Raw genomic sequence first — 12,922 nt, 5'->3', positions numbered from 1 at the left:
GAACAGGGACTTTTGGATCTGGGTCATCTTTAACACCCACAGTACCACCATGTCTGTAAGGAATGTAAGCAGTGTCAGGATGAGCTCCACCCTGACATCTGGTGGTGAGGTGTGGCAAGTTGTGGAAAAGAACTTCAGGGGCCGAACTCATTTGCATAGGCACACCCACCCCGCCTAGAATGAGACCATAGCTGCCCAAATGGTCACTTTGGCTGCTGTGGGATCCCCAGCGTCTCTGTTATTGGGGCAGGAAGAATAAATTGTTATTACCCTGATTATGGGAACTGTGCTTGGAACTGTACGTGGCCTTTTGTTATGATGGAGGGATTCACCATCAACTAAGTAGCACTCGCTAGGCAAGGGTCATGGGTTCCAAAACTCTGTGAATGGAGAGAGGCTGGGGACAAGTATTAATACTTGGTGGCATGGGCCCCTTAGTGAGGGCCTTACATGCTAATTGCACTTCCTCCTCTCTCCACTGTGGAATATCAGAGCTAATTTTGATTTCATTAGAAGTCTAGTTACAGGCTGCTGAGCTCACTTTGGGCTAACAGTGCACCAGCACTGGGGCTCCCCTACTACAAGCTGAATTCACCTAAGAGCTGAAATCATTGAGTGTTGTGTTAAGTAGTGGGGGAGCCTGAAGATATACTGTGGAGTAGTTTACGGGATGGCTGGAGTGCCTTGTGGACAGGCTGGTGAAGCAGTTTGATGCGGAGCAGTTCGTGGATGGCAGGAGCTGCTTGCGGGCCGCGGAGCGGAGCGAAGGAGTTCGTGGGGCGGCTGGCGGAGCGGAGCGCCGCTTTGGAACTATGGGGCGGTCAGCTTCAGATCACGTAAGGTGCCTCTTACCCCCGTCCCATCTCCACCCAGGTTGGGAGGTAAAGCTCCGCAGATAAACTTTCGAACTCTGGGGCTGCCCTGACCAGGGACAGAGACTTTTGGGTCATTGGACTTTTGGGACTTTGGGTGATTTGGGGTTGCTGGACTCAAGAACCAAAGGGAAAAGGGCATGCCCCAATTTGCTTGGGGTGGGTTTTTTTTGCTCATGGGTTGTGTTATGAATCCTGTTGGTGGTGTTTCCCCAACATAATGCCACATTGTTTCTCTCTGTTATTAAAAGGCTTTTGCTACACTCAGACTATGTGCTTGCGAGAGGGGAAGTATTGCCTCTTGGAGGCGCCCAGCGGGGGTGGTATATATTTGTCCCAGGTCACTGGGTGGGAGCTCGAGCCGGTTTGCATTGTGTTATTGGAATGGATCCCCTAGATATTGAACCCGGCCCTTGTTGCTGCCAGCTCTGACAGGCAGAAGGGTTACAGGAAGTTCTTGGGCCCCATTATGGTTTTGGTAACAACAGTGAGCAGTGTGTTTATAATGACAATATGTATAATGTATATCTGGCATGAATATTAAACATGTATAAAAGGTGTGGTTCTCCTACTGTTAAAAAGAACAGACTTGATACCAAATTTCCTTCAAGACAATCATTTCCGAGTATCCATTTTTAAATTAGATCAAAGATATGTACCCATCCCAAGATGCAGAAATCCCTGCATGTTGAAGTAAGAATTTACCCCACAGACATCAATACCAGCTTTTGTTAATTTAATCTCTCTGTGAAACCACCAAGCGATTTATAGTTTAGCAGTGCTGACCTCTGGCTTCCATTGAAACTCACCAGTGCATGAAAAGAAGATACTGAAAAGATTCCAAGACGGCCCATTGCAACTTTAGTTGGACGACTTGCGAAAGCAAGTAGCCTTTTTGGGTTTGGCAGCTCCCCTCCTTGGAGGCTAGCTAAATAACAACGATACCGAAATAGGTCCATTTGGAACTGTTCAAGGTTCTGTTCCCAAACAAAGATCTGTAAAAAGTGTGGATTGGGGAGTGGTAGGGAAGAGAAAAAGAGCACAGTAGTAAATATTTTTTTAAAAAAATAATATTGGAAAATCACATTAAATTAAATTTTCTATCAATATTGATTGCATTTCAAAGGAGGGAAAAGAAACAAAAATGATTCAAAGTTTTAAAATTAATTTAACTGATTTTTTAATTTAACAAATATTTTTGTGTCCATGGTAGAAATCTTCTCCCAAGGCAACTGCTACTTTGATTCGGTGCTAATTAACAGTATTAAAATTCCATTTTTCATTTCCTTTGTTTCCCAGGATTCTCTTCTGAATAGCTCCTAAGAGGCAGTTTTTATACATCAAGGACAATAGATATGAGAAGACCAAAAAACCCAATAAGATTCCACAAACAGAGTCCTGGCTCTTCATCATCATCAGTAGTAGTTTAAAAATCAATGAAGCTTGGTGTTGTATTTGAAAAAGAAGTGAGGTACACTGGAGATAATTAATCTTATCAGTGGAAGAGCCCTATAATCAGCCTATGTCAGGACTCATTTAAGTAATTCAAATCGCTGGTACAAAATATTTTCAGAGTGCTAAAAAGCCAGGAAGATAAAGGGACAGAAAAACTGATCTGTCCTCTGGTTGTGGATTTAAAGCCTTTGAAAAGAACCATTTGAACAGCAAGATAAGCATCCCCTCCCTCCTCTCACCTCTTCTCAAAGGTTTTTGCAGGGAGGGAAATCTCCTTAACTCAGCACATTAAAGACCCAAAAGCCCCCTCCTTCTATGGGTAGAATTCCAAACACATTTGGCAGCCTGGGTTAAGAGTGCTGCTGTCTAATGAAGCAGGGTCCATATGTTTGTTTCCTAAAATAAGGTGCCATTGTGACAGCAGGAGAGACATCTGCTCTAGGATTTCTGTTTCTCAAATGCAGCTAAACTGTCCACTTTAAGTTGGAAGTACAAGCAACAGAGGAGTCATGATGGCAATGCTAGCTATAAAGCTGATAAGAGAAAACAGAGAATTGAGCCAGTTTCTGAGTTCCATACTTAGATAGGCTAAGTACAGAAAAATCAATTTGTTCAATATTTAAGACTAACAGCAGCAGCATTTACAAGTCTCTAAGATATTTTATATTAATCTGTTTCAGATATACAAGCAAGATTACCTGATCAAGTATGGTCTTCTTCTTCTTGGAGTCCGTGACCGAGGACAGCTGCATTTCACCCATTTTCTTCATTTTCTCATCCATATCGATCTTCTGTTCCAGCTTTTTTATTTCAGTTTTCAACAGTTTGACTGTGTCCTCTTTGTGATGTTGTCTTGCTACCGCTGTTGCACAAGCAGAATGGATTGCAGTGATCCAATTCTCTAGTTCGGTCTGGCTAGAGGTCTGAAGAGACAGAAGGGAAAAAAAAGTCAGGATTCTCTTAAAATTGATTAGAGATTAACAAATGCAATTCTCAGGAGATTCTTCTTCCCTTGATCTCAGGAAACAAAGCCTTAAATCCACTTATAACAGAAGAAATAAAAAACTGTCATTCTATACTGCATGTGAAACAGGCCATTTTTAACTCAGCACCCTGCCTTCGGTATTCAGAATTACACATCTATCTATGCCTACCAGCTGTAGCATATTTGCTAGCAAGTGCTTAAAAATTACCTTCCTTGGCTTTTGTAATGCTACAATAATTTTTTAGCATTAAATGAAATTTTTTTAGACTGCAAATTCCTTGAGGCAGACAACATGTCTGTCCTAACAGCGTGGAGCACATGGTTGGCATGCAACAATTAATAATAAATCAATGAAATAATACGTGGCCATAGTATCAGCTTATAGTGTAATACAAGAGCAAAGTATAACTACTTCGAAATGAAGATCTCAAAGCATTTTATAGTTATTAATAGATTCAATCCTCACAAACACCCCGGGAAGTAGGTAAGTACTATTATCAGTATATTACAGAGAGGAATGAGGACAGATAGTAGTTATCATACTATATCAAAGAGCGAGTAATGAAAGAGCTGGAAATATTAAAAGATCTCCATAACACCAATCCTGTGCCTTAACCATTGAACAATTTGCCCTTCTTATAATAATACTAACAGGTGGCTGGGAAAAGACTCACTCAAGGTACTGCAGTGATGGGCAGCAGTATAAAACCCTAAGATAGCGCCTGTCTGCCTATGTCATCACTAAAAATTCCTTCAACTGTAAAAATGAAAGTAAATAAACCTTTCAAAAACAAAAGGCTTGTGAGCTTGATTCTCAGTCAGCCCTGTTGCACCATGATGGCATTGTAACGGAGACTTAAGATGCCAGCAACCTGAAAATAAAATGTTACATGGTACCAGTGTTCTTTTGTTAATAGATGACCAAATTTCCTCTCCCTATTCTCTCTTTTCAGTTTTCTGTTGGTTTTATTACAAAGTATTATGATAAATCATTAGAAATGTAAGTTTCTCACACAAACAATAAAAGCTAGAGAGGTCCAGTTTACATGCACATACTTCCCCTCTTGCTTATTTTTTTCTGGTCCATTTTCTTTCTATTGATCAGAATGCATGTTTCATTGGACTTGCTACTATTCTAATCTGGAAAATATGTCACCATATATTTTCCCCTACTTGGAGGGATCAAAGAGACAAGGTAGGTGAGGCAATATCTTTTTATTGAACCAGCATCTCTTAGTGGAAGGGACAAGCTTTTGAGCTTCAGGTCTGGAGAACATAACCAGAGTGCCTGAGCTAAATATGAGGTTGGACAGATCATTAAGCACAAGGGGTTCACACAGGCTGTAGGAGACCACTTAAAATGAAGTGGGCAATTAAGGGTTAGTAGGGTGTGTTACAAATTGTTGTAGTGAGTCATGAAACCAGTGTCTCTGTTAAGTCCACAGTTTTTAGTGTCCAGCAGAGTTAAGAATTTAAGTTCCCAGGCTTGTCTTTTGAAGGTGTTGCACACGTTTCCTTTGAGGATAATAACTGAGAGGTCAGACATGGAATGATTGCTTTGCGAAAAGTGTTTTTTGTCTTCTGTCATTTTTCTGTCATTTGAGAGCATAGTGATGGTCTGATCTCACCCACATAGTTGTTATTGGAGCATTTGATGCACTGCATGAGGTACACCACATGTTGTGATAGGCATGTGTAGCCAAGGATCTTGAAAGGTGTGTTGGAGCTACTGATCACCACAACAGTAGAGAGATGTCTGTTGTTCTGGCAGGTCTGGTACCACTTTGAATTGTTGTGTCCTGTTCTGTGGGGAGTTTGCTTCTGATGTTGAGCTTAGTGAGGGTAGGGTTTGTTTGAAGGCCAGAAGAGGGGGTTCAGGAAATATTTTTCAGGGTCTGGTCCCCATCAAGTATGGGTTATAATTGTTTGATGATACCCCATATGGGTTCCAGTGTGGGGTGGTAGGGGAAAACTAGGGATGTGGGGTTAGTTGGGGGAAAGGGTTTCTCCCCTGTATTCTTCCAGGGCATTTGGGTGGCCCATTCCATGATGCAATCTATTTTTCCGGCGTGGTGAAGTCTCTGTCTCTTCCACCAACAGAAGTTGGTCCAATAAAAAAATATTACCTCATCCACTTTGTGTCTCTCATATCCTTGGATCAACGTGGCTATAACAACACTGCAAACATATCTGGAGGAATGTCAACCTAAAGAGGTCATGAAGAAGAATTATCTTGACTTAAGGCACTGGACTGGTACTCAGGGGAGTTGGGTTCAGTTCCCAGTTCTGCCACGGACTTTCTGCGTGACCTTGGACAAGTCACTTAAGGCCTAACCAAAGGCTCCCACTGATTTCCTTGGGCTCTGAATCAGGCCCTTAGTCACTCTTTGCCTCAATTCCTCATGTGAATAGTGGAGATAATATTTCCCCACCTCACAAGGTGTTGCAGGGATAAATTTATTACTGTATGTGAAACACTCAGATATTATGGTGATGAGAGCTATTTAAAATCCTTGTTTTCCCCTCTCATGTCGGCAGCTAAAATTGCAGCATTTCCCAGACTTTGGAAAGCTAAACTCACCTTCAGGAACATGAAACTAACTATACCCACCTTTGAATCCAATCTGTATTGTTAAACCCTTCTTAATTCACATAACTTTTATACACACCCTGCTGATCCCTTGCACTTGCCTCTCTCAAAGTGTGCATATCTGGGGGTAGTTGGAGGTGTGGGGGGAATGCTGGACAAGTGTATGTGACAGGGGTGCTGTTTCATGGAAGTCCAGCATTCTAATTTGAGATTTTTTTTTTATAGCTAAAGAAGATATTTCAAGTACTCCTTTTTCATCCTTACAAAATAAAACGTAAATCACCCTAACCCCCTTACTAAGCCCTCACTAATTTACAGCATATTGTAAAACAAAGTTTTATAGTCAACTATATGTTGTAAGAGACTCAATAGACTTCATTTGCATGTCAACCTTTAACAGTAATCAAATGAGTATTTGTCTTGTGGCTAAAGGACCTGTGAATAGCATACAACCTTGTTCTAATTAAGCCTACTTATCCATAAATATCACCACCATCTGTTTTCTTGAGCCACTAGCAATGAGGAAGAGGAAGACTTCCTCTTCCTAATCCACCAGAGGTTATCATTATTTGCTAAGGACCTTATCCAATTTTCATCAATATCAATGAAAAGATTCCCAAGGAGGCCCAGTTCAGGAAAGCAATTAAGTATATTCTGAATCCCCCTTTACTTCTATGGGACTCAAAGGTGTGTTTAAGATTAAGCATATGCTTACATACTTTCCGGAACAGGGTTGATTTCCCGAGTTCCCAGAAGCTGGATCAGGCCCATATTGAGAGAATTAACGTTATACCTCTTTCTTCGTCCTCTATTGATACCATAGAAATTGTATTGCATTTCCATGTTAAATCTAAACAAGCTCACAGCAATCTACTCAGCTCTTATTCCCTTAGGAATTCACTAGAATCTGCCACCAATCCTGGTGATGAGTAGAGCCTAATTTGGCGAACAATGCTACTGAAATAATCAAACTGTTTGTGGAGTAAAGACTGCTAATTGAGAGTCAGGATGGCAGAAGCTAGCCCTTATTGTATAAAACCATTCTTTGTACAGATGATGGAGGAAAATCATTAAAATAAGAAAGTATGTTTTATTGTGTGATCAACTATATGGTAATCTACAGTTCAATAATAATTGTAAAGTGTCCTATTTCTCTTTTAAAATAGTATTTTAATGTCAGATTCATTTCTTGTTTGGGGTTTTTTTGTTTTGTTTTTTTGGGGGAGGGGCTGTTTTTTGTTAAGCACTTTAACTCGTTTTTTGGATACAGAACGGGCTAGTAAGCACACAGGCCAAGAGGATTGCTCTGCCTCCAGTGGAAAGGAAAAACCTTGTAAACAAGCTGCATGTATCTCAAATATATGTGGTGTTGCAAGATGCACTGAACTTCTGGTGAATGCATGCGACATCCACATGTAATGGATTTGTGTAGGCATGATAGGAACTGACTGAACAGGGAATTATAATGTAGGAGATGTCTGATGTCTCTGGACACAATGCAGTGAGAAAGGTTGTTACAAAAGGTATAATATTAAACAGTGGCTTTATGTTTTCTCTAAGCCTACAGTCTCCATTGGATAGAAATAATCTACTACAGTTCCCTAGTATTTTTTTTAAACTAAGTAATATAACATTTTGTGTTGTATGAATCTATGTGTGCGTGTTATTAGTAGCTAAGAAACACTGTTGAACAGCAATGTACATGCTCCAGCAATTCTGTGTCCATCAGATTAAGCCCTAGGGTGTCAATAACTTACAAATTATTTCCACAATTATGGCTGATTCCCCTTCCCTTTCCCCAAATCCACCACTGCATTTTCTTCTAATTCTGCTCCTTTAGAGTTACATGGATTCCATTATGTTGGAGACCAAAAAAAAAAAAGGGGGGGGGGTCATAAGTCACAAGAAAACAATAATTTACTTTGAAAAGGTTCACTTTTGCTCTTTCCCATATAAAGTTACTTGAAAATCTAGTTATGACATTATGACCCAGAGCTTTTAACGAATAAGGCCTTGAGTTGCCACAAAAGACATGTATTGAATGTGACCTTTTCTGTATTTAGCCTCTACTGGTATTAATTTTACAAGAAGGAAGGTTTTCCAAAAGAAATGCAAATGAAAGATTTTATACTTATGTAAATAGATCTGATGGTGGTGGTGCTTCACAGCTTATTTAATTCATGCTGAGGCTACATACTACTGTATTTGCCCCCTGGATGGAAGCACGCCAAGATGACAAAAAACACCTCCTAAGAGAAAGCATTAGGGAGGGGGAGAGAAATCAGCGAAGAAAATCAAATATTAAGGATTTACATTCCCAAATTGTCACTAGACAAAAAAAAATTCACTGAATGAGAAAATCTGCAACAAAAAGCTAGACTTATAAAGTGACAAGAGTGTAGCTGGGAAATGACTGCTGAATGCAGGATGGCCATTCCATTTGGTAAAAAAAAGAATGTCAGATCGTAGCTAACAGGAGTTTTTGGTGTGAAAGGAATGCTGGATTGGACCCCTAAAAACCAATCAGAGTAACAAAGTCAGTTGAAAGGTAGAGCTATTTTTTAAATTAGATCAGCAACTGGCCTTTGTATAGTTTTAGGTTTTCTTTAAACGGCTAATAAACTATAAACTGTTAATAAAGCAGAAAAGTATCTGATTTTAACATCCAAAATCTGCAAGACATTTAGAAACATGGTATGCACGGAGCTAGGAAAGTGAAATGTTCAGCCGAGTCTGTTGTGAGTGGTGTGGGATTCCACACTGTGAACTGTAATGAAAAGAACCTGTGGACCTCCAAATATTTCCTGCTAATTCACACAACTCATGCTCATGTAAATTTCTCAGATCTTTCTGTAAGGTCCCATCTTCAATTGCATATCTACTGTGACGGGAGATTGTGTTTTAGCCATGGGCATAGTTTGGGGAGTTCAGTTGGGTGTTGCCCCCCAAAACGCAAGCCTGAGGCAGGTACAGAATTTGCCACTCACCCCGCCCTCCCAAACGCGTGGCCCCAGTGGCCTGACTGGAGCTGCCCTCCCAAATACGGAAGTCAAACTACACCTATGGTTTTAGCCTTCTAGGGCACTATATACTGTAGCTTGGTCTTGCATGTGGAGGTGGGAGCAAACCGTGTTATAACCACAGCACTAAATTGTTAGAACTAATAAACTAAATAAATAGAACTAATAAAGTTCTGGTTTTCATAGGGTTGCAAAACCATTTGCTAACATGTTACCAGTTGACTTTAAACTTATCTACACAAGCAGAGAGCACAGCGTGTTATAAAATAGTAGACTTGGGAGTGCACAAGGGACCTGAATTTGATGTCAAGCCGCCTCAGGGTTGTTTTCTCTACATAATGAATGAATGCTACTGAGCAGGAACTCCAGCCTTTCTACTCGCCTAGAGTGAAGTCCTGACCCCACTGAAGTCCAGGGGAATTTTGCCATGGATTTCAATGGGATCAGAATTTCACCCTGGTCTGCAAGATGAACAAAAAAGTTAAAAAGAACAATTCTGTGTAACCCAAGAACAGAACGAACCTGAAAGAGAAATGCATCCCCAAGGGAATTACTGAGGCAGAAAACAAAGTCTTTCTTTGGGTGCTCGGGCACTGCTTGCACGATACTGTTTTCCACCCAGACAGCGTGCTTTGGGATACTGTTGTGGTCTATTCCAGATCTGCCATCACTCTCATAGAAGAATAATGTACATCCTAGGAAAAACACGAGAAAGACATTAGCAAGCAGCACATTTAAATACCATAAAACCACATCTATTCAACGCTTTGTTGCAAAAGAATGTAGCACTAATACTCTGAGTCCTCCAAAAATGAAAATTAAATCAATATATACTTGGGCAGCTATAGCAATGCCTTTTTATGGATCTTCCATACTGACTACTTAAAATCTATTGGTCTGGTAGGAGACATCAGAAGGAAGTTTTTCAGTACGTACCATCCAGTTCCAAGTAACACTGATGTCAGTCTTAAAGGTAAATCTCTTTCCCACCTACTGACAATGTACTGCTCTGCATTTGGAAACATGGGTGAAATGCTTAAAAGTGCCTTTCTACCTATATTTGCTTCCAACCATACTTTATTGCAATAGTGTTAGCACCTTTGGTACAAACTCTCACATGCCTTTTTTTGTTTCTTTAAAAACACTGTATTCACCATTTAATTTTATGTCCTATTTCTCTTTCCAGAACCTGCCCTCATTTCTGCCTTCATTCAGGACAATGAAGAGCTTCTGTCAGGCACAGCAGTGGCCTGTGAACTGACAAGCATTGTCCCAGGAAAGCTAAGCTGGGACATGCTCCTCTCTCCACCCACCAAGCAACCAGCTTGAGAAAAAAGAATGGCAGGATTCAGAAAAAGAGCCAATGCAAACCTGCTCATGAGTAAGGTTGGTGTGTATGAGCCTTTTTGGAGGAAAGAGATGGTGGAAGCAGGATTTTGCATGTGGATAGGCCTTGCGCTACATCAGTTGGACCTGACTCCTCGCATCATCAAAAGCCAGCAATACCATAGAATGAATTTAGTGAATATAGCTACCCATAAACTACAGTGACACTAAAGGATACGCTTAGACCATTGCTAAGAGAGATCATTCCATCAACATACTCTTTCTTCTTCCACCCTCAAATGTGAAGGTGCTGGACAACAGCCTTGGAGATGTGGATTATTCACAGAAGCAATACGTCACAAGCCAAAGGGTATGAGAGGATACTTCATTCACCATTCAACTCTTGGCTTCACTGCTGAGATTGCCAGCGAGGGTGCCTCTCTACCCTGCCTGCTCAGCCCCGATAGTGCACTGCCCCGATAGTGCACCCAGGGCATGCTGTGGGATGTCCATATTCTAACATCGTTTGGGTTATTATTGTTGTTGTTGGGTTTTTTTGTCTGTACCATGGATGGAAAAATACAGGTAGAGATGGAAGCTGTGAACACAATTCTCTAAGGTGGCTCTGTAACCATGTTGCCCTATCAGTGTGACAAAAATTAAAAACCCCAGTGTCAGAAGGTGGACTCCCCTCAGACTGCCAGACTACTGTGATATGGCACAGTTAGCCTTATAGAGTAGACAGGCCATCAGGGAAACCATTGCCCTGCTTAAACTGGCTTGCAACTACTAGTTACTATGTTTCCTTGAAGGCAGGGATCAAGGTTTTTTTAATGAATAAGTGAAAAAATAGATTGGACTGAGTTATCCCCACTGAAAAAAAATTAATGAACAAAAACAAAAACACCTTGTTCCCCTGCAATGTTTTAGCTATTGATCAATGTGTTATCAACATGGAGGAAAAAAACCCTGTGCATTTTAGGTGAAGACAGACTATAACTTACAGGCTTCATGCAAAAAATCTTTACAATTTTCAGGCAAAATATAGTTAGTCTGTAACTCCAGGATTTCTGCAATTTCTGCTACTATTCAATATTATGTAAACATTTTAATTTAATAATGAAATCTCTAGTCTTTTCTGTTGAAAAGTGGTCAGAATGAAAACTGATGCACGGTGAAAACTGATGCATGGTTACCCCCTTAACCCAACACTGCAGAAAACTATTTGCAGCCAAACACTAGCAGCTGTTAACTACAAAGCTTAGTTTAAATGCTACATTATTAAGCCACACCAATCTAAGACACAAACATTTGACTTGAGTCAAAGCACTTTAAAGTAATATTGCCTTTATGCTCATCCTTCCCCTTTTTCCCCCTCCCAGATGGCTCTTTGTTTAACAATTCTTCACAGCCAGCCTTTCCTGTCACACTGCCTCAGCTAGAAGGAGATTAGGGGTTCTCTCCGCTCCCTCAGCCATGGAATTTCTCTTCTTTTATTTCCCTAACCTACGTAACAATTGCAATGAAGGGCTGGCACTCACAATTTGTTTTTAAACTGCTGCTACAAACATTGGAACATGCCACCTGGCAAGAGTTGTGGAGTCAGAACCTATTCTTCATCTCTGGAGCTCAGCAGGTACCTTTCCAATGGCTAGTCTCTAAGGGCCAGTCAACATAAAAAAAGCAAAACTAGTCAGGGAACCTAGTTACAACATGGTTTTCCCCTTGACCTGGTTAAAACATGGTTCCATTTTGTACACAAGACTTGGCCATGCAAAAACCTTTGGTAGTCCTACCTACATTATGAAATAGAGCTGTGTTGTTACCAGTCCCCTGACAATTCTACTCGTAGTGTACACAGGCTCTTACAGAGCTGGGAAATGGATGACTGAGTCCAAATATGAGCTTGGTTTCTCCACTTGGCTGTTTAAGATGATTGCGCAGAGATTCCCAGAAGGCTACTTTACAGATCCAATTTTAACCTAGTATGCCCGTTTCTTTATTATTGTTATTATTTATTTGTATTATAGTAGTACCTAAAGGCCCCACCCGAGATCACCACCCCATAGTACTAAGTGCTGTACAAACACACAGTGAGACAGAGCCCTGGCCCCGAAGAGCTTACAGACTGGTCAGGACAGAGAAATGGTAGTAGGAGAAAAAGACTCACAGAGGTCTTTCCAAAGGTCACAAAGCAGGTGTCTGAACCACAAATAGAACCAAGGTCTTCTGAATCCCAGTCCAGTGCCCCATCCACTAGGCCACACCTGCTGTTCCTGTTCATACTATTCAAGGCCTTGTCCGTACTATGAGCTAAAATTGTACTACAGTTATTTATATTCTTACAGCATGCAGAACCCTCCATCAGGATCAGCACCCCATTGTGCTAGGCACTATACAAACATATACGAAGACACAGTCCTTGCCGCCAAAGAGCTTACCACTGACTGACAGCTGTCACACGGTGGGTACTAGCTCAGTTCTAGCACCAACTCCATGATCACAGCAGACAGGGATTTAGTTTATAACACTTTTATAAACATGCTTTTCAGAGAAAAAGCACGCTGGTCGGGGAAGCCACGCTAGATCCAAGGGTTGCTAGCATGATTTTAAGCACAGTACAGACTCTGCCTTAGAAGCAGCACAGCAACTTGATTTTGACAAAAGCACATAC

General features: G+C 40.9%; 1 protein-coding gene across 7 annotated transcripts in view; it reads right to left on the bottom strand.

Annotated features, from left to right (window-relative positions):
- The window catches only part of TIAM1 (TIAM Rac1 associated GEF 1), a 276,930-nt gene that overhangs the window by 79,463 nt on the left and 184,545 nt on the right, over nucleotides 1-12,922 (bottom strand). For all 7 annotated transcript variants that reach the window (XM_084620561.1, XM_084620566.1, XM_084620563.1 and 4 more), the window contains 3 exons: nucleotides 9,445-9,617; nucleotides 3,026-3,250; nucleotides 1,682-1,867 (listed from right to left, as the gene is read on the bottom strand). In XM_084620561.1, coding sequence (XP_084476687.1) covers nucleotides 1,682-1,867; nucleotides 3,026-3,250; nucleotides 9,445-9,617 — 584 coding nt within the window. The remainder of the gene's footprint in view (nucleotides 1-1,681; nucleotides 1,868-3,025; nucleotides 3,251-9,444; nucleotides 9,618-12,922) is intronic.

Source organism: Lepidochelys olivacea (assembly GCF_965140295.1).
Source record: "Lepidochelys olivacea isolate rLepOli2 genome assembly, chromosome: 1".
Taxonomy (NCBI): domain Eukaryota; kingdom Metazoa; phylum Chordata; order Testudines; family Cheloniidae; genus Lepidochelys; species Lepidochelys olivacea.
This window is presented reverse-complemented; position numbering and strand designations above follow the sequence as displayed.